At 40.9% G+C, this 20,751-nt stretch overlaps 1 protein-coding gene across 1 annotated transcript in view; it reads left to right on the top strand.

Annotated features, from left to right (window-relative positions):
- The first annotated feature begins 1,211 nt into the window (after positions 1-1,211).
- The window catches only part of FGD4 (FYVE, RhoGEF and PH domain containing 4), a 54,494-nt gene continuing 34,954 nt past the window's right edge, over positions 1,212-20,751 (top strand). The window contains exons 1-2 of the mRNA XM_054281886.1: positions 1,212-1,336; positions 15,097-15,261. Coding sequence (XP_054137861.1) covers positions 1,321-1,336; positions 15,097-15,261 — 181 coding nt within the window. The 5' untranslated portion in view covers positions 1,212-1,320. The remainder of the gene's footprint in view (positions 1,337-15,096; positions 15,262-20,751) is intronic.

The following is a 20,751-nucleotide window of genomic DNA, read 5'->3' on the forward strand; positions in this document are numbered from 1 at the left end:
GTAAATCTTGGCCAAGGTGCCAAAAATGTGTTCCATTTAGGTTTCAAATCCATTTGTGTGGAGCTTGCATCTGCTCATCTCGAGACGAATAAGGCACTAAAATGTTGAAATGACTGGAGGAAAGTTGTTTTTTTGCTGGTTTTGGCAACATCCCTCTGCCGCACAACATCTGTAATAGAAAGGAAACAATTAGCTGCCCAGAGGGCTGTCCCCTCAGTGACAAACACGTTCTCAGGTTTTGTTTTGCAAGTGTGTCCCCTGTAACCCTTGGTGCTCACCCCTGCGAGCAGCTCTGCAGTGCTGTGAGCGTGGGGATGGTGAGAGGCTGGAGACGGAAGGGGCTGCAGGGAGCTGTGGTTTGGGCCAGTGCAGAGGTTGAAAATGATCTCAGCTGGCTGCTGTGTTCTGATTCATATTATCAGAATTGGCAGGGCTGGATTTAAATCCCACGGTTTTTCTCCTGCTGAGATGAATGTGTGCCAGCTGGGGATCACATGGTGTGGGAGCGCTGAACAATAAAAGAAAGTTACTCGGGGTAACTTCCCTTTCCAGTTAATCCTTTTGCTTTTTGAAACTTTGTATTTCTTCAGCTAATAATTCACTCTAATATCTTTGTATTGTGCCCTGGAGCACGATACGTAGTTTATGTTGTTTAAAAATAGATTTTAAGTTATTCTAATCAATTTCAAGCAATGCAAAATAAACTAATGTTTTCATAACAATTCTTTAATGTCGACTCTTTTGGTCAGTACTCTGGTATCCTTTGTCCTGTATACTTAATTCTTGGCATAAATTTAAAGAGTGATTAGGAAATGCAGAGGATTTGACACGAGCGCCATGCATTAAAAAGGGAGAACAAAGCACCAACAGAAAAATGTACTAACTTGTCCTTTAACCTTGATGCTGTTTTAGTTTCAAACAGCAGCACAATGAAGAGTAACAAAACTTTCATAGTGGCTGAGGTATTAGACAAAACAACTTACAGCAGTCCCTCCTCCTCCTCTCTCCAGCAGTTTTTACGTTACATAAGCAGATTTCTTTGTTTTTCCCCTTTCCTCGTGAACAGACTTCACTCTTTTCTCTGAGCAGACTGGTTTGCTTACGCCTCTCCCCTCAGCACAGGCTGGCCCTCCGAGAGGAGGAGCATCGTGTGGCTGAGCCCCAGCATGTGAACTGTGAGCACAAACCGAGCATCTGGGGAGAACTCCTTCCTGGCAACTTGTAGGGCTTGTCAATGGCATCAATGTGAGCCTCTGGTGGGGTCACTGCCATTGCAAAAGCAGCTCCTCGTGCAGTGGTACTGGATTACGTTTGCAGACAATGTCTTCTGAACCAGGTAAGGCTGACTGGGATGCTTCTGGCAAGCTTTAGTCTCTTCAAGGCTTGGGGTGTGTTTGTGTCCAGAGACACCAAGAGTTAAACTTCATACTCTGAGGCAAATAAACCGGTGAACATCAGCTGCCTTGTGATGCAATACAGCTGGAATGCTCTGGTGGATTTTTCCTCCTATTTGCAGTAAATGAGCTTGAAGTCTCCTGAACGGACTGCCTGGTACATCTGCCACACCAATAACCCCGCTGCTCTGGGCTTGTTTTGCTGCTGCTTTCACCAGCTCAGGACTTTCTTAAAAGCCAGTCCGTTTTCTGATGTTTGTAAGTGGTTTCAGTTCCTGGTTCATTTGCCAGATTCACTGAGCTATGTTCATAGCTGTAAGGTTTCTAGAGAACATATCTATAAGAAAGCATTACCTCTGAGATTTATATCCTGCATAAGATTTATATCTTTGTTTTAGGAAGTAGGTGTACACTTATGACTTATAGCCAGCTTTTCACCTATAATGTTGCAATAATCCATTTAACTGATGCTTATGCTACACTTAATGTATAGAATTTGCTTCCAGAATTTTAAAAGAAACTCACATTTTACTGCACCATCCAGTGAAAGGTTTGGATTTTCCCCACTGTATGCTTGTAAATGAGTTTTAAAGAATACTATTCAAAATACTGCTTTACTTCTGAGTGCATTTTTCAGTTCTGAGAGAAATTCAGCTTGGGGTAAGTTCAGTCAAAAGGCATACCCAAGCCTAACACTTAGTGTAAAACAGCAAGTATTCTGAATTAGGTTTTTCACAGAGAGAGGGGTGAAGCTGATCTGTGGAAGGTTTGGGTTTAGCATGCCAGTCTCCCTCTCTGGAAAGCCCTCTGAGGCTAAAGAGAGGGAAGGAAGTTGCCAGCAGAGTTTGAGATTTGCTAGAGAAGCTCAGAGTAGATGTATGCAGATAGCTCTACCCATTTCTCCTGATTTCAGTACTTGAGGGCATCTGCTTTTTTAGGGGGGTACAAAGAACACTTATTTAAAAAAATTGTATTTGCTCCTTATCTTTTATGAGCAAGTTTGAAACTGCCCTTTCCCCTCTAGCATTTAATAATCAACTAAAGGGATGGGAATCACAGCTTTCCTCCCACTCCTTAAATACCGTTTTGTTGTATCCAGAGAAGAATTTACATGTGGATCTAGGAAACTTTCTGATCTTTCCCTGATCTCTCTCTTTAGAGCTGTTCTCCAGTGTGTATCCTTTTCCTGTAAATGTGACAGGAACCCTTAGGGATCTTTCAGGAAGGATCATGTGGTGTTATAACTACTATTTCCTCTTTCCCTTTGGCTTGCTTTCAGTCTGCAAAGGCCTAGGCCTACAGAATTCTTACAGTGTAACAGTGGCAGTCTGAAGGTCAAATAGAGTGGTGAAGCTGTGACATTTGGGGGTTTTTTGAGATTAACTATGTGATAGACAAATAAATTTTACAAGCTTTAAGGTGATGTAAATTATCCTATCAGGTGTAGGAGACCTAGGATATAGACAGTGCACAGAGAAAGGGTGACAGCAAATAATTCCAGTCTGTGTGGGTTTTAAATCAAGTGGACAGATATCCCTGGAGCCCCCCAAACAGTGTCAGAGAAGCAGTGAGTCTATTGCTGAAGCGTTGGCCGCCTCCAGTCTGAAACACAAAGAAATCCTTCCAGTGCTCACTGCTGGACTGGGTGAGAGGGCAAAAGGAGGGACAGTACCTGCAGGAAATATAAATTCACATATCAGTCCCTTCATTGCTATCGCCATGGGCAGTTTGGGCAGTTGAGTGTCTGCAGGGACCTGAGCAAAGCAGTTTTTCCAAGCACTAAAGGCCACAACATATATGGAAAATGTACCTTTCCTGGAGTGTTGATGTTTTTGAAGACTCAAACTTTATAGATTTATATTCTTTTAGTAATAGCATTCACTATAAGGGAAAAAAACTGATTTCAAGCAATGGCTTTTCAAAGGGTCATTGAAACTGTGACTCAGAAGTCAACAGGGACTCCAGTGTTTTCATTAGTGCCACCATTATGCTTTTCTTTGTGCCTGCAGCGCTGAGTCTTATCTTAGTCTTTTTCGTGATGCGTGGTGTATAAACAGAAAATGTCTGTTGATTTACACCAATGCTTGTAAACTCAGAGTATTTGTTGAGTCTACTAAAAATTCATAATATTTATGCAATTGTCCTCTATCTCTCTCCTTCTGTTCTGGGTTTATAGTTATTATAAAACAAAGAAGTAAGTTTCTTCAGTGTTAAGAGTTTGGAACTTTAATGCCTGTGTACTTCTAACAGTTTTTGACAGGCAATTCTCAACCTTGAGAAGGACAGGTGGTCAGGAAAAACAGTCTTTCCTTTACATTGCCATAAGATATTTAATGCATTATGGTTACTCTTGCTTGCCTGTGAAAAACCCCTGCAGTCATGACCCACCACTGTAAAAAAAGGAAACAAAAAGAAGGGGAGGCAACAGCTGGTTTACGTCATCTGAGGTGGAGAGGGATTGGAGCATTGCCAAACCTTGTATTAGAAAAGAAATTAAATGCTTAACCTTAAACAAATGTTATTTTTACGAGTAATTTCGTAGAGTCTATTTGCTCTCTGTTTTGGAAAACTTTATTCCCCATCATGCAAGCCATCCACTTTTTTTAGTGACTATTAGAATGCTCTTTCTACTGATGCCAAGCGCTGAGGCTCTACGGAGAGCGCTAAATATTACCTAGGAGTCAGCAACATTCTGTTGGGCTGCAGTTCTGTGAGCAGCTCAGTGATCCAGTGGGCAGCTGCTGCCAGGAGGCTGCCAGGTCCCTTCCTGGGGCTCTTGGGCTCACCCAGAGCCAGCTCAGCTCGTTCCCACTGGACAAAGCTCTGGTGTCAAAGCCGCGTCCGCTCGCCCGGGAGCTGTGCGCGCTTACCCCGACCTGGAGACAAACCCAGCCAGCCCTGGGGTGGGTAAGAAGGGAGCAGTGGAAATTCCAGGGATGTGGAGGGATGGAAAAAGTGGAACTTCTCATCGTGGTGGGGGCTGCTCACTCTGCAGTTTGGGTGGGAACAGCCTGTTTTTTGGTCTGTCCTGGGGCCTTCGAACATTTGCGTTTTGAATGGTTGCACATCCTCAAGCTGTTTTGGACAAAACTTCAGCCATTTCAAAATTATTTCTCTTCTTGGAGTCTAGTTGGCCTTAATGTATTTTTTACATTATATTACTTTATTTTTTTTTAATAGTATTTTCTATCCATTTGCACACTCAAAGATAAATATTCATAGGAATAGTAAGCTTTTTGGAACAGTATGATAAATTTTCTAGTTTGCATATAAACAAGATGTTTCAATTGTCCAGCTTTTTATAAGTTTTAAGAAATGACATTCAAAATTCATCATACAGTTGTTTTTTTTCTTATTCTTTATTTAACGTATAAGATTTTAAATGGAGGTCTAGAAAAGAGAGGAGAGAGAACTAATTTTCAATTTTAATCTCTCAGCCTGTTCAGAGCATTAAGTGTAAAGCTGTTTCAATCTGTATAATGTTCAAGGGGCAAATGCATTCACGTGCAGGTCTGTCAACCTGGAGTGAATTCTGTACAAAGAGTGGTCATTTCTGGCAATTAAGGGCTAAGGGATTTTTTTCCCCATTTGGATTTCAGGCAACTTGTATTTGGCTTCCTTACATAAGGATGATCATGAGCCAGTGGGTTACTGTGAAATGGTGATTGGTTTCTTGTTCCTTACGGAAAGGAGGTGATGTAAAAGCTGGCATAATTGTGCTAGGCTTTAAAGAGACTGGACAAGGAAGGTCCTTCCTGAATGATTACACAGGAAGGCTCTAAATGCACTTAAACGAGGCTTTTTGTAGCTATTCTTCACTTTTTTTCCCTCAACCAGGTCAAAAGCAGGAAGCACTTGAATTCTTGTGAAGTGTCCAGCTTGGGGTTCTTTATATTTCTGGTTTGGTGCAGCGAGCATTGCCTGGGAGCTGCTTGTTTGGGAGCTGCTGGTTGTTAATGACTTGGCAGGCGGCTGGAGCTCCTGGGCAGCCGGGCTTGGGGCGGAAGGCAGCGGCCATGGGGCGGCCGTGGTGCTGCCCTGCTGGGGCCCAGGGCTTCTCTGCATCCCCACCTTCCTCTTCATCATAACGTTCACGGGTTTGCATTCACTTGTAACCTTTCATGTAACAGGAAGCAGGGCCTGGTGGCCTGTTGTAGTGCTATTGTGCCGTTAATACCCTGCTGCCTCCTCTATAATTAGAGCACATTGCAAACCATTTAGATAATGTTTGTTTTTATTATTTTTTTTCCCTTTCTGTCCCTAGTGTTTTCTCCAGCCACACTGAGATATGATTCAATAAAATCAGTATTACCTAGTGTCTACTTGCTTCTGGAAAGAGAATCTTGTATTCCTTTCCCTATCAATAAATTTGCATCATCGCCCAAGCTCCAGTGCATCTAAGGTGAACGAAAGCGTGGAACTGGCTGCTTTATTTTTTGGGCAGGGTGACATTCCTGATGGCTCAACTTTCCCAGACCACATGCTGAGGCTAGATGGGTGCCAGCACTGGTGCACACAGAGGGGTGGGAGCGGGCAGCCAGCAGGAGGGAGGGAGGGGAGTGGGTGGAATGACCTGTGTCCGTGACAGCTGGCTGCTGGCTGAGCCCTGGGCTGTCAGAGGCTGGCAGGACACACGGACTGCTCAGCAGCTGGATCAGGCAAACAGTTTCCATCTGTCAGTGATAATTTTATTGACTTGTGTTGAGTGATTGACTTCTTTCTGCATCTTTGGCTGTTCTGCATTTTGGATGTACTATGTTATGTATTTATTTCTTTAAATTACTTCAAGTGTGCCTGTGTTTTACAGCTTCTGCCCAGATCTTCTGCAATAATACATCAGTTACAATCTTCTGTAATTAGATACTTTATTTTTTTCCCCTTTGGGTCTGTGGGGGCATTTTGCTTTGGCTTGTTTAGCATCCTGTTTCTAAAAATGTTTTCATTTAGTCCTTTTATCTACAGAAATAGCTGATTTCATATCTCAAAGCATATGGATAGTTTCCAAAATAGCTCTGAGTCGAGATGAAATAACTTCTCAGATAACTGGGCAAAGAACAAGATTGAAGTGTCAGTGACTTGTTAGAGAAGTTCAGAAGCAATGAATACCGTGCAAAATTATGAAATTTGTAGTTAGCTCAAATTTCTCTGAGCACACTGATATTTTATAATGGGTTATGAATTATAGAAGGGGAGATCTTTCTGTCACTGTCTGAGTAATCCCTGCACTTGCCTGGTAAGTATATGCTAATGAATCCTCTTGAATTATTCCAGTGATTTGAATGAGATAGTCAGATGCATTTTCCCTTCAGCTGACCCCAGTATTGCAGGTGCCTTGCTTAATATGAAGTTAAATTGGGCTGCCCAACATGGTGTCGTTCTGTTTATCTGATATATAATAAAAGAAAGAAGACAATAAATCATCCTAAAACTCAACAAATAAAGTGAAAAACCCACCAGATTCAGTGCAACAACCCTTGCCCAGACAAGTGATTCTTCTGTGATCAGAAAATCTGTTTTTACAAATGGGGTGTCTTGTTTAGTAAATAGGAGCTTGGGGCACTTAGTAAGTGATGATTGCCATCTGTGCAGAATGTGCTGGTGACAAAAAGTTAGTGAAAATTTTCATTGTTGCATAAAATAATAGTTGAGGAGACATTGCTCACCTCATGCAGTTCTGTGGAGAAAACTAAAATGAAAAAATAATTCTGGGAAAACGTGGAGGAGGCGTGTCCTGTCAATCTTTTCTTATGGTAGGCTTCATAATCAAAGTGACTATTAATGCAGTAGGAACTCCAGAAAGCCACACAAAACTTGCTCAAGCCCTTCCTCATCAAACATGAAGGAAGCTGTAAGAAGAGCAAGGGATAGGGAGGGGAGGAAGTGGCCCCCAGACACAGAACTCACCCCATTAATGTGCTCCCATTACCACGATGGGGGAAGAGGTTGGCAGATGTAATCAGGACGCTGCTGTGACTTTGTGAAATGCTGTCATGTGAGAAGCAGCTCTCCAGCTGAAAGTTGCCATTGTGAGTTATGGCACTGGCAAAAGGCAGTGCTGGCCAGGAGGGAGGAATTGCCTGAATTTTCCTGGTGCAGAAATGAGACTGTAACAGAAGGGCTGCTGACTTGGGCTGCAGGGTCAACTTGCCCTGCCTGTTCCTGGAGTGATGGAGCTGATGATTATCCTTGTACCCATTTTCTGTCTTGTTTTGTGGCTTTGGATCCTGTGGTTCTTAGCTACATGAAGTTCATGGTACATGGCTGTAGGGTCAGGAGCTGTATTCACTTTTAAGTCTTGTAGTTGTAATAAAAGCAAAGAAAAATCATTGTCCAAATCTGCTGAAAGATTTTGACATTATTTCATGAAGCACAAACCATTAAAAGTCTCTACAAGTAAAAGAATACTATTGCTTATTTTCTCTCTAGACTTTGTGCTTGATAATACTTGTTCAAAGGCTAAAGTGAAAACAAGGCTTTGAGGGAACATATTGTAATACAGGAACTAAGCTTGTGGAAGAGGAGTAATTCATTCCTCTGAACAGAACTCCTTGCACTCGGAGCTCTCCCTTCAGTCATGTGTTTCTGGAGATGTGGTTTGAACATTTATTTTCTCTGTGTACTTAAGAAACCCCCAGTATTCATTAAATAGCTGACGAAGTATTCTACCATCAGCAAAACCATCATCACAGTGAGTACAAGTGTAGGTGAATAATAAAAACCTCAGTGAAGAAATGGTGTTGTTTGGCAGAGGACCTGTCATAAGCTTCTATTTTCAAACTACAATCATTTGAAGTTCTGTACAGTACTTTTTTTATTAATGGAACAGCATCAGCAGTGCATGTTATATTATTGTGCTAATCTGAAATTGAAACAAATGTTGAAAGATAATCCCATTAATTGTTGACTCATTTTAATAAGACTCCCAGCAGATGAGCAGGTTGGCCTGCAAGGAAATGATTATCAGAGCCAAAAGAACAAAGATTGCAGCCAGACAGGACAACAGAGTGAAGCACACTGAGTCTGCCTCTTGTAGCCAGCATTGGCAGGACATTTGTAGTGACTGTGAATTCACCATTCACTTCCTTGCTTTGTGTGATTCACCGTATGCTGAGACTGAGATCAGGGGATTACTGATAAATCTGATTTAGTTAATATTTTGGTACTTCATCTTAAAGCTTGGGCTTTATAATCTTGAATTTGTTACTTTAAATATGTATTCTACTTCAAAGTGGTGGCATCCATAGCAACTCCCATCTTTTTGGTAGAAATTACTGAAAGTTCTATTTCAGTCTAGAAATGAAAGTTGCCATGAGAAAGATGCATGATTTCTTCCAACCAAAACAACTGTAATGCTTGGCAAAACATGGGAAAAACAGCATGGAATGAGCTAGTCTCCTAAATACCTGCAAATCAAACCAATCATCTTAGACCAAGCAGATATGGGAAAATTTGATGTTGGGTTCTGTCACTGATGCACTGCATAACCCTCCTCAGTTTATTAAAAATGAGACTATTTCAGAAGTTGTTTCTTCTTTTAAAATAATTTGGGTGTTGTCCATGGTTAAACTTGCTGAAATTTCTTTCACTTTTCCTTCTGTATTGCTGCTCTGTGTATTTGTTGCCAGTGGTTCACACACTGTTGTGCATACCACAGTCTGGAAACCTTTGCTCTCTGTTACTAAGTAAGGTACCATATCTACCAAGAAGTTAAATATTTTCTGGTTCTTGGCAAGTATCATATAGCAAGTATTTGGTCTGACAGTTTGAAATTCAGTAAGGTTTCCTGTTTAACTTCACTATCACATGTTAGGAGTGCATTCACAGAGGTCATTAAACTGAAAGAGCAGAAATATTTATATACTTTTTGCAATCTACAATTTATATGTACCATGTTCACTTGAAGATTTATTTACTCCATCCAGAAAATGCTATGAGAGGCAGGTAATATTGGTTTGGTAGTTCTATTAGTGTTTGTATGCAGTGAGAAATAATAGTTTTATATGGTTTGAATCTTTTTTACTCCCAGAAAATGGTCTACCTTCTTCTGTTGAACTTAGAATATTTTTGCCTGTGTCTGGGGAATAGCTCTGCAAGGAAAAAACCCTACATTTTTGCATTTTGTTAGCATAGGTATCTGAACTAATCCTTTAAAAGAACCTGATCTGCCCCCTATCCTTTGCCAAGATTCCATTTTTCAAAGATAATTCTAAACCGTCTGTTATTTGCTATTTATTTTTCTGGCCAGCACCTTCTTGCAGGAAGAAAACTAATTTATTTGGTGAGACAGCCCTCCTGACTTCAGCAAAAGCTATTTTTTTCTCTTTTTGCAGTGTTTGGTTGTCAGCTATTTACAATATTTCAGCAATGGCTCACCACAGTAAAGGCTGGCCTGATGTTTAACCTTTTATAGCTCATCTGCACAGAATATCAGTGTGGAGTTTCTGCACTATTCTGAAGCTGAAAACATTCACAATTCTACCACCACTGCAGTGGGAGAGGTGAGGATGTATCAAAGCACAGCTGTGTCATTAACTCAGAATGATAGCTTTTAATAGGAATTGGAGGAAGGAAGATTTTTTTTTTTTTTTTTCATGAGAGAAATGTTGACTTCCAGACTTCCTACCCTCCTCCTTCATACTCTTAATTCTCAGATAATTTGAGCTTAGTCCAGTTGTTACTGACATTGGGTATACTTGAGCAGTATAAGCCGCAGGAGCATGTCAGCTCCCCTCACAGAAAGGATAAATCTGTGAAGGGGAAGTAGCAGGTTACTTGAGGCTTAGGTTTGAGGGCAGGTTTGGACACAACTGTGTGCAGAATCTGTGACCTCATGCACTGGACGTCTGGCTCGGCCTCAACATGTGGTGCTGTGAGTGAGAAGCTGCTTTGCGCCTTCTTGTTCGTGACCAGGGAGCTGCTGCTCGCTCTTGCTGTGCCCTTGCCAGCCCCTGTAGTGTTTGGTGAGTAGCTGGGTGGCTTGGAGTACTCTCTGCTAGTGTCAGTGTCACTCAGCACTCCTCTGAGCTGCTCAGGAGAATATCTGGTTTGGTTGCTGTGCCTGAGCCAGTGCCTTGGCAGGGTCTATTTGCTGAACACCCACTTCTGTCCAAGGCTGGCTTGGGTGAGGCTTTGCATTGATGTTACATGAGAAGATCCAGCAGTAGAACAGCCACAGCCACTGGGGTAGGTGCTCTTGGGACTTAACACATGGGGCATGCATAACTATATCATTTATGAGAAGTAATTTTCATCCTTTAATTTTCCCTCTTATCATAAGAGATTAAAACTTCCCCCATTGATTTTGTTTTTACATCCAGAACCACTGCATTTCTTTCATTCAGAATGCATGAACAAGAGTGGGATCACAGTGGCAATAAAAATTAGACAGTGCTGCAGCAGAAGAGAAGCACTATGTGCTTGGAAGTGGGAATGAAAATAAATGCAACAGAAGAGTTAATGGTGTTGAGATTGGCTTATGGAGCTGCTGATGGAGGACCCATCAAATGCTAAGACATTAATGTAACCTTCCTGAATATAAATAGGCCATGTTTTAATCTTACTGGCACTTCAAGCCGGCTGCCTGTTTGTCTAAATGTTCATGGATCCAAGTTACTTCTAATTAAAATGCCCTGAAAAAAAAAATGTAATGCATCACCTAGCTTGAAACATACTTGCAGATGCAAGCATGTTTGCAAGCATTCTAGCTTCTCATTTCCTTGCAGATGATAAGCAAAGTAATTAAATGCTTATCAAATTTGCACTGTTTATTTCTCTTTTCTATTAGCTATTATTACCTCTTTCTCCCTTACACTTCTTAATTCTTTCCCCACCTTTCTCTCCTCTTCAGAGTATTTAATTATTCCTGATTAAAAGAGGGAGGGTTTAATCATGTACCAGTCAACACAGCAAGTGACTGGTAGTATTTGGTTGTGCATGGCATTTCTGACTTGAGGTAAAATTTCTCAGTTTTTATTATTTGTAGGAGTAGCAGAAGTGCACAAGTGTTTCTTTAATCAGGTCAGAATTAATCATGGTGGAGTTCTACTTCAGCCCAGTGCAGGTTTTTGCAGCATGTCTGCATTTTTGCATATCTAATGGGATTTTACAGGGCAACAACTGTATTTTAAAAAGGCAAACTGTGTCACTGCTTACTTAAGCCTCAAGAATTGAGCAGCCCTACTGAAATGCATGCTCCTCATTGTGGAGCAAGTATTTGGGCTGAATGTTGCATGTTTTGGGCTTTTGTTGTGACAAAATGTATTGTTATGTTACAATACACTTGAATACAATACGCTAGATACAGGAATTTTCACTATGAGTTTGTGTTTCTGCCACAATTTTATTGTCTGCATCACCTGGAAGGTGCTATTGTTCATCATTATTCATATACTCTTCATCATCATTGCCTAGAAACTAGGGCTCAGATTTCCATGAGTGTTAAAGGATGTGCTTTGCCCAGAGAATGTTCAGTTTTGTATAGAAATATGCTGTGGCTAGATTTTTTACCTTTTACCATTCCAGCTTTTACACAATTAACAAAATCACTAGTTTGAAATATGTGTTGAATGTCTGCAGCATGTCCATCTCGAGCAAGCATGAGAGGAAGGAGGATTTGTTTAATGGCTTGTACAACACTCACAAGTTTGAAGTCGCTCTCTTTCCCCACAGCCCCATGTGCTGGGTTGTTGGTGTGAAGACAGAGCACATCTTGAATCAGAACACTTCTTGTAGCTTTTGTTTCCTGTAAGCAGCTGCAAAAATCCCATTCTAGAGAAGCACTCTTTTCTCTTGCTTGTGGTACTGTTCTGTCTTACAGTGGGTGAGCTTTACAAAATGGCTTTTGCCCACTGAATGCAGGTAATATTTGCCAATCTAGTGGGGACTATGTGATGCTGACCACAAAATTGGTTCTTAAGGCCACCTACTATTTTTGCATTAAAGATTTTTTTTCAGCTGTTGCTATTTTTGCTGGACTTTGTGTTAAGGCTGTGTGTGTGCATGTGTAAACCAAGCAGAATGAAAGTCTGAACAGCTGCTGAGGAACTGGGGTTGTGCTGAAATGATCTTATCAGGCAGGTCTAAGGAAGGGCTGCTGCTGCTGGGAGGAGCTGTCCTGTCCCTTTCCAGCCATATTCCCAGCTGTTCCCTGTGCCAGCAGCAGTGCTGGGGCTGCTGAGTGAGGCCAAACCCACCCAAAATGCACTCCAGCTGCCACCTGCCCCATTTCTGCTGCTCATCTCACAGTGCAGTGCAGCAAGGGCTGCTGCTGGCCCAGGGGAAGGAGTAGCCAGAAGCAGAAGCTGGAGCAGAAGGTGACAGGGAGGGGGGACCGTGGCTGACCACAGAGCAGCTCTGTTCTCAGCAGCAGCTCTATTTACTGGGCGTTACGTGATTGTGAGTGATAACCTTCAACAGGTGTGAATGCCTTGATAAAGATGTGCGTGCAAAGCAAGTTCCCATTCTGGCCACAGCAGAACCTCATTTTCTTAGGAAATCCTTATAATAAATAAGATAGTATTTTGATGGAGATTTTTAGCCTTGGCCTGAGCAGTTGACACAGCAATGGCCCTTACTGAGCTGCACTCTGGGAGCTCTGGATTTTGCAGCATGTTGGCTGACAAATCTGCAAACCAATTAGTTTTTAGTAAAGTCTAAGCCTTCACACTTTGACCCTCACTGCAAACTTATAACTGATCTGAATATAGATTTATAAATTGTATGCAATTGCCTACCAAATTTGTACAACCTACTGATCCCACAGGAGTTACTCTTAAATTTGTTTCTGAATTTAGAATTGCCCATTAAGAATGCAAGCTGCTTCACTTGTAGCAGTGTTTGTATGGGATTCTGTAGGAGAGGGAAATCCAGCCTGTCGGCTCTTAGGTGGAGACAAGGAAAACTTGGTGGTCCCTCCCTGTACCATCAGCTTGGTCTTTCTAAGAGCTCTCAGAACTCCCACCCCCAGGAGAGACAGATATGGCACTTGAAGTACCTTGTTGGGCTTTGAGGAATGCTGTGGGACAGAGCTGTCACTGCTGTAGTACAACACAACTTTTTGTGGATGGGGCTGACACCAAAGGAAACAGAGTCAAGGAATCTCTGCCTGAGATTGCAGGCATCTGAGACCTGCATCTGTAGAGTGGGGGCCCTGTTAGATTATCCTCATCACTCTGGAACAGCCACCTTTATGTTCTGGGAGATCCCTTGCTACTGGGATGAACTGGAAGAGGGGAAGATGCTGTGCTGCTGCTGCGGGTGTTGTGCATGCATTGTCACCTGGGGCTTTGGTAGCACGGACTGTTGATCTCACTGTTACCTCCTCAGGAATCTATGTTGGTAGAGGCAGCCTCTGGGTGCAAGGCTACCTCAGTGTCCAACAGGAAAAATAGGCTCCCAGGAAATAAAGAATAAATACTTGAAGGTATTGTTGGAATCCAGAAAATGCTGAAAAATCATTAAAAAGTAGTTGTAGCATCCCTTTCCATTGCTGTACAGGCTTGGCTGTATCTAGGGGTGGGTGAACTTTGCAGTGGGAGAAGAAGTTGGATGGGACCAGAGGGTCCAAACTCTGCAGGGGAGTTGTTGTTCAGAAGATGTAGGAAGATCACCTTATGAAATGGGTGAGTGGGCTTTGGATTTGCTTTTAATGGAAACATGCAAAAAAAACCCCAGCAAAGGCAAGAAAATAAAAAGGGTGGTAAAAAACAACAGGAAATAGAGATGCAGAAGCTCTACCCTAATTTTTTTTTTTTTAATGAAAATAATTATGACAACACCACAATAATTGAGTAATGGACTTTCCTCCTTTTCCTTGCTCCTCCCACAAAAATGTTCTGGAGTATTTTGGATTCAGAGGTAAATGAATCTTGACCTAAGTGACATCTCAAAGTCCTTCATACTATCCTTTCAGGTTTTTGATTGTGTTCGGAGAACCAATTTCTTTTAAGCTGGAAAACTAGAGTGCATGGTTTTGGCTTCCATAATTCACATGACTTATTGTAATAAGTGCTTTTATTACAGTTTCCATTGTTTGAATATGTTTTACTTAATATTTTCTTCCACACTTCTTATCAATAACAGCATATTGATCCTATGAATGAGAATAAATTCCATTCTGCTAAGAAAGAATTTCTCTCTGGCTTTGTGCTGTGCTCTTTTTTGTTTTTTTTTTTTTTTTAACTGCTTATAATAGGGCCCTTTCCTACCAAAAAAGACACAATTAGTTTAGCTGACTTTTGGATCCTTCCACCAAGTAATTAAATAAGTGTTCTGAATATATAGCATTTTGTACACATTTTGAATACAGAAATAGAATAGATGAATAAAAATGCTGGTTCTGTTGAACCAGCTGGTCCAGTTCTGTTGAACAAGCAACAATTCAAAGGGGAAAAATATCTGTTGGGTATTGTCATGTTCCTATGGAAGAGCTCAGGCTAATCATGGTGGAAATATATTCTTCATATCCAACCCTTCAAGGTTTAAACGACAGAACAAATTTCAGTGAAAGGCAAAGAGTGTTTTTAGGATGAGACACTTTAAGTATTTTAATATTCTCTGTAGGGAGTTGTTAGCACTCTAATAAATGTTCTTGTAGTCTATTCTAGCCTATACTCAATCCTGTTTCTTACTTTTGTATGTACTTATACTTTTACTTATTTATACTTATTTTCTATACAAATCCTTGTGTGTGTTTATTTTCCAGGCAGCAGCATCTGTCCAAAGCCCTTGATACTGTCCAGGGCTTGTGCAGCGGGTGCCACAGCCAGGCTCGTGGAGCAGAATGTACGCTACGACGCGGCTCAGGGAATAAATGGAAGTGTGCCACTCAGACAGTCCCCGCGCTCAGCTGCAAGTCCAAAGCCACAAGGTAAGTGCTCTCCAATATTTTTGTTAGGGAAGTTGTTCTCTCAGTGTTCTGAGAGCAGAGCACCTTGAGAGAATTGTACTTGAAAGAGAGAAAACCATGGGGCATAAGCTTGCTGCTGAAGTACAAATGTTCTGTAAATGCCTTGTGATTCTGTAATTTCTGGCTTATTTTTCAAAAGTATTGCTGTTTTTGAGCAGGGAGGTTTGGACGCTATTTTTAAACTGGAGTGTTTGACAGTCTGGCTTCAAGGCAGGGGTGGTGGGAAGATATTCAGGGTCTTTGGAGTTCTAGCAGAGATTGAGAGGAGCCTTCCTGCAGGAGTGTGTGGAAAGATGGGAACTTGATGTTTGTGCACCAAAAGCTGACTGTAATGTACACAGACTAGAATTAGATCTCCTTTCTCTCTGTTTCTGTCCATAAATATCTTTACTTTTAAAGGCAAAATAGTATATAGTAAATAGTAAAATAGTATATAGTAAATAGTAAAATAGTATATAGTAAATAGTATATACTATATATATATATATAATATATTAGTATATATATACCCCTGTGCATATATATACATATATATATATATATATATATACATACTTTATATATAGACACTTTATATGCACATATGTATAATCATACATATATAAAATCACTATTCATATTGACTCAAACCATCTTTTTATGTGGTCTTCTCAGTAATATATTGTTGATTCTGCTGTGGCTGGTCACAGCTAAGAGTCACTACATTCCAGAAATCTTGATTTCAAATCAAATCTGGACTGATATCTTTTAGAGGTGACATGCAATAGGAACTTTGATTATTTAAGTTTAAAAAAAAGTGAGTTTTGAAGGCATGAATCACAGTGCTGGTCAGTGCATTGAATTCTGAGACACAGTGCTGATAAGACAGAAATGAGAATTACTTACGGAAAACCAGATGTGGAGAGCTGACCCTGGCTGAATGCCAGGTATTCACCAAAGCTGTTCTATCAGTTCCCTCTTCAAACGGACAGGGGAGAGAAAATACTACAAAAGGCTCCTGAGCTGAGGTAAGGACAGGGGGAAGATCACAAACTGATTACTGATTAAGCAACATAACAAATTTCAGGGTGCCCCCCATGGGAGACAGTTCTCCATGAGCTGCTCCAGCATGAGTGGAGGTGCAGCCCTTCAGGCACAGCCTGCTCCAGCACGGGTCCCCCACAGGGTCACAAACCCAGCCAGAAATCCTGCTCCAGAGTGGGCTTTTCTCTCTCCAAGTCTGCAGGTCCCTGCCTGTGTGGGCTTCCCATGGGCTCACAGCCTCCTCTCAGGCATCCGCATGCTCCACCATGGGTCTCCTCCATGGGCTGCTGGTGGATCTCTGCAACCCCATGGATCTCCATGGGCTGCTGGTGGATCTCTGCAACCCCATGGATCTCCATGGGCTGCTGGTGGATCTCTGCAATCCCTGTGCCCTCCATGGGCTGCAGGTGGATCTCTGCAACCCCATGGATCTCCAGGGGCTGCAGGGGCACAGCTGCTTTACCATGGGCTGTGAGGGAATCCCAGCTCCAGCACCTGGAGCACCTCCTGTCCCCCTTCTGCACTGACCTTGGTGTCTGCAAAGTTGTTCCTCCCACATATCGTCACTCCTCTCTTCTCAGCACAGTCATATCTGTACAATAACCTTTTTCCCCTCCCAAATGTGTTATCACAGGGGTGTTTCTCCCTTCTCTGATGGCTCAGCCTTGGCCAGTGGTGGGTCCATCCTAGAGCTGGCTGGTATTGGCTCTGTTGGACATGGAGGAAGCTTCTGGCAGCTCCTCACAGAAGCCACTCCTGTAGTCCCCCCAGCTACCAAAACCTGGTCACACAAAGCCAGTAGTAGAGTACATCTAAATTGAGTGCAGAAGCTAGAATCACACAGAGTCATCATGTAGTGGAGTCAAAAATATCTGTATCACTCAATGGGAAAATGCACCTTGAAGAATTTTGCATCAGTCCTGAGTTTGTCTTAGAGTTAAGGGCAGGAGGAAATTCTTAGAGGTATCAAGAAAGTTTTGTTTCCTTCAGGAGAATGAGAGCAAAATAAAGCTGGTTTTCTGTGTGTTATTTGTTTTTACAGAACATTTGCCAGTATTGTTAACTAAACTAAGACTTTTTGCCAGTCATATGTAAGCATTACTTATTGAGGAGCCTTTCTGCACAGTTTACTAGGTCTCTGGAATTAATTCTTTACAGCAAAGGGAACATGTGTTCTTCCTAAGAAAAATATTTTAGAACTAATTAATGGATTAATAGAAATGTGCTATCAATAAAAAGATTTAAAGCCTTTCAAAAACAGAGCCAACACACTTATTATAAAATTTTAGCTATTAGATAAATTAGGAGTTTTATATTATTGGACCTCATTCATTCAAGTTACACAGCTGTTGTTGATCTTTCCTAGCCATGTTTCCTTTTGTTTGTCAATACTGTGTGCTCCAAAATGTGCCACAGCCAGGAATAGTGTGGTAGTCTAAGAAATGCAGCTGTGTAGACAGAATTCAATAATACCGTTGTAAATAGTATTTTGTGTCTCCTTTGTTCATGGCTCACTCTCCATTTAATAATATTAAGTATGTGCATCAGATGGAAGTTTTATACTATATCTTTTGTTTGGCTTTTTATTGAATTGAAGCAAAAGAAACCAGAATTAGTGAGAGAGGCATTTGGGAGACTAAATGTTCTAAGCAAACTAGGCTGCTCTGGTTTATTGGTTTAAAAGTGGCCACTATTTTTTTAAAGAGCTTCCATGCAGAGGTACAAAAATTATTTTTGTATTTAGCAGCAGGAAACATTTTTCCATATGATTATTCTAGTCATGCAAATACTAAGTGGCCTTTAACAGTGAAAGGAAACAAGATGACAGACCTGAATTGTAATGCCAATGTATTTGGTTGTGGAGGAACTAACTGCAAAATGACCTTCATCTAACCTATCAAAATAATTAAAATGAGAGACATATTTATGGCTTTGAGGTTGTGTTGCAAGTGTGGTACAACCATTTTCAGTAAAATTTACTTTATTAAGGGAAATAGAGTTTTAACATTGAAGAAAAATGTTCAAAATCTTGTACTTCAAGTGAACCCTGTACTTTTGTCTCTACTTGGTCTCTGAGAAGCAGTTTAAGTATTTGGAAACAGTTCACTCAGGGTATCCAGGTCAAGTGAATAAATTTCTGCACACAATCCAATATAAAATTCTTTATTTTCATTTTAATTTTTCCCCCTGGCATTTCAAGGAGTAAAAATCCTGTTTGATACACTGTCAGTAATAGCAGAATTTTTGTTCTCCAATAATTCCTTCCATCAATTTTTGTTCCCCAGTAATTCCTTCCATCAACAAGTCAGCAATTCATGTGTCAGATTTCTGTCTGGAGCAGAGTTTGATTCAGGAGAATCTTTGGAACAAATTTGGAGCAAAGCCTGAAACTGGCTGAAAAGGTGATGAGGGAGTTGAGCAAAGGAATTGGAGCTGCAGAGCAAAGCAGTCAGAGGCTGTGTGTCTGTCCCAGCTGTGAGATGTGCTGCTTTGCCTTTGCCCCAGTGCAGTGCATTCCCTGATAAAGTGGACTAATTCACACTGGAGGCAGTCAGTGGAAATAGCAAAATATGCTACCACATATGAATCCACAAGAGAGGAAGTAAGTTGTTAAATAATTTGTAATTTGCCCTTACCTACAAATATTTGGGTAGTCCTCTGAACTTTGCAATAGCAGAGTTCATGTAGAGTGACATGTAAAAATTACCTTTTTCCCCCTAGTTTCTTCTATTCCTTGCTCTTTGATCCTCTTGCATCAGTTCTTTTATGATGTCAGACTGCTAAATACTGGGCACTGAAACTGCTGTCTGTACCAGGCAGTTTTATTGTAGGATGCAAAATATGTGGAAATGCCAACACTTCTTCAAAGCAGTGAAGTGCCTTGTCAGTTCAAGACTGTGCATCAGTTGCTCATTTAAATTTTTCTAATGAGAGCCTAGGAGTACTTATGAATCTCCTGCTGAGGCTGAAGAGGCATTTTTGTTTGGGTTGGAGGTGAATTTCCACTCCAAATGTTGGCCTGGTTTGTGCTACTGTGAAATGATTAGGATGCAGCAGATTCAACACTTAAACTTTGGCATTCAGTTTTAGCTGCCTATCTGCTGTGTACCATGAATCCTGCCTTCCTTTCTCAGTTATTATATAGTCTGTGGTTAAAAGCTGACAGTGGCCTGGGCTTTAAAAAGCTGAGAGACCTCTTAAAGGACTGAAATATAGACTGTACTTCCCTGGCAAATGAAACTAAATTGAATGGAAGTGAGTGGAATTAAAACTGACAGCTGTTCCTAGGTAAGCTTCTCCAGTCTTGGTGGTCCTTTAAAAAACCTGCTACAAAGTCTCTTTTAAACTAAAACTGAAAAAATCCCCAAATTATCTCAGTGAAGACGACAAATGAGAGAACAAAAGACATCTGATTATTATTGGTCATCTCTCTTGATATACTATTGAAAGATTCTTCTTGTGACATGAAGTAAAAATATAGGAATGCACATCTCAAAGAGGAGATGACTTTTTTCTCTGTTTCTGCTGTGTTTAGGTTACTGGTTAGGTTATTTAGGTTACTGGTTAGGTTATTTAGGTTATTTCATATTGTTCTTAAGAGTATAAATCTTTGGCATCTATTCAGCAGTGCTCATTTGATATTCCTGGTGATGATGGATGACTCAGCCAGGAGAGCTGTAGTTGCTTACTACAGGAACTTTTAACTTCATTTCCATTGAGTCAAGGCATAGCAGCATTTTTAACCATTGAACACATTATACTTTTTAAGACAAGAGATTAATTACCTTTGCTTTGGAGTCTGCAAAGGTGGTTGTATCTTTTGGGCCATTTATATAGCATTACCTGACATTTCCTTATGTATATATGCAAAGTTGAATGCACAGGCAGGCACTGCAGCATAAATCTTGATTTTGGTAGCTCTGTACAGTATTTTCTGCCTCAGTATATGGAAGGGTTTTCTTTGAGCAGAATAAGCAGTTCATATCTCCTAATGAGCTCAAAATTCTGCAGTACAGAGGCAAAAGTATTTATAGACTCAAACAGAGCTCTGTATTATGCAGGTTACTACAATAGGGCAGTCTTTTCTCTTTTTTTCCACTTAAGATCCTTGCTCTGCGCACACTGAAAAATAATCTGATTAAAATAAAACACTACAGAAGTACATTGAGGAAAGAATTAATAGAATTTGCTTTCCATAATCCCTGTTAACAAGGCTGACCTTACAGGTAGGTTTGAGGGTTGTGGATTGCTTTTTTTTTTTTTCCTACACTACTGATTCTTTTCTTTCCATTGATCTTGTGACTATTCTTTCTCCATGGCACTGTTTCTGAACCATACACTAGCTACAGCAGCAGCTGGTAGGGGAAATGCAGTCTGCTAGGTGCTGATAGGGAGTAAGGAATAAGATATTTTGCTTAAGTGAACTGG

This window comes from Melozone crissalis, unplaced genomic scaffold (assembly GCF_028551555.1).
Source record: "Melozone crissalis strain CALT ecotype California unplaced genomic scaffold, PUWL_Pcris_2 ptg000033l_1, whole genome shotgun sequence".
NCBI lineage: Eukaryota > Metazoa > Chordata > Aves > Passeriformes > Passerellidae > Melozone > Melozone crissalis.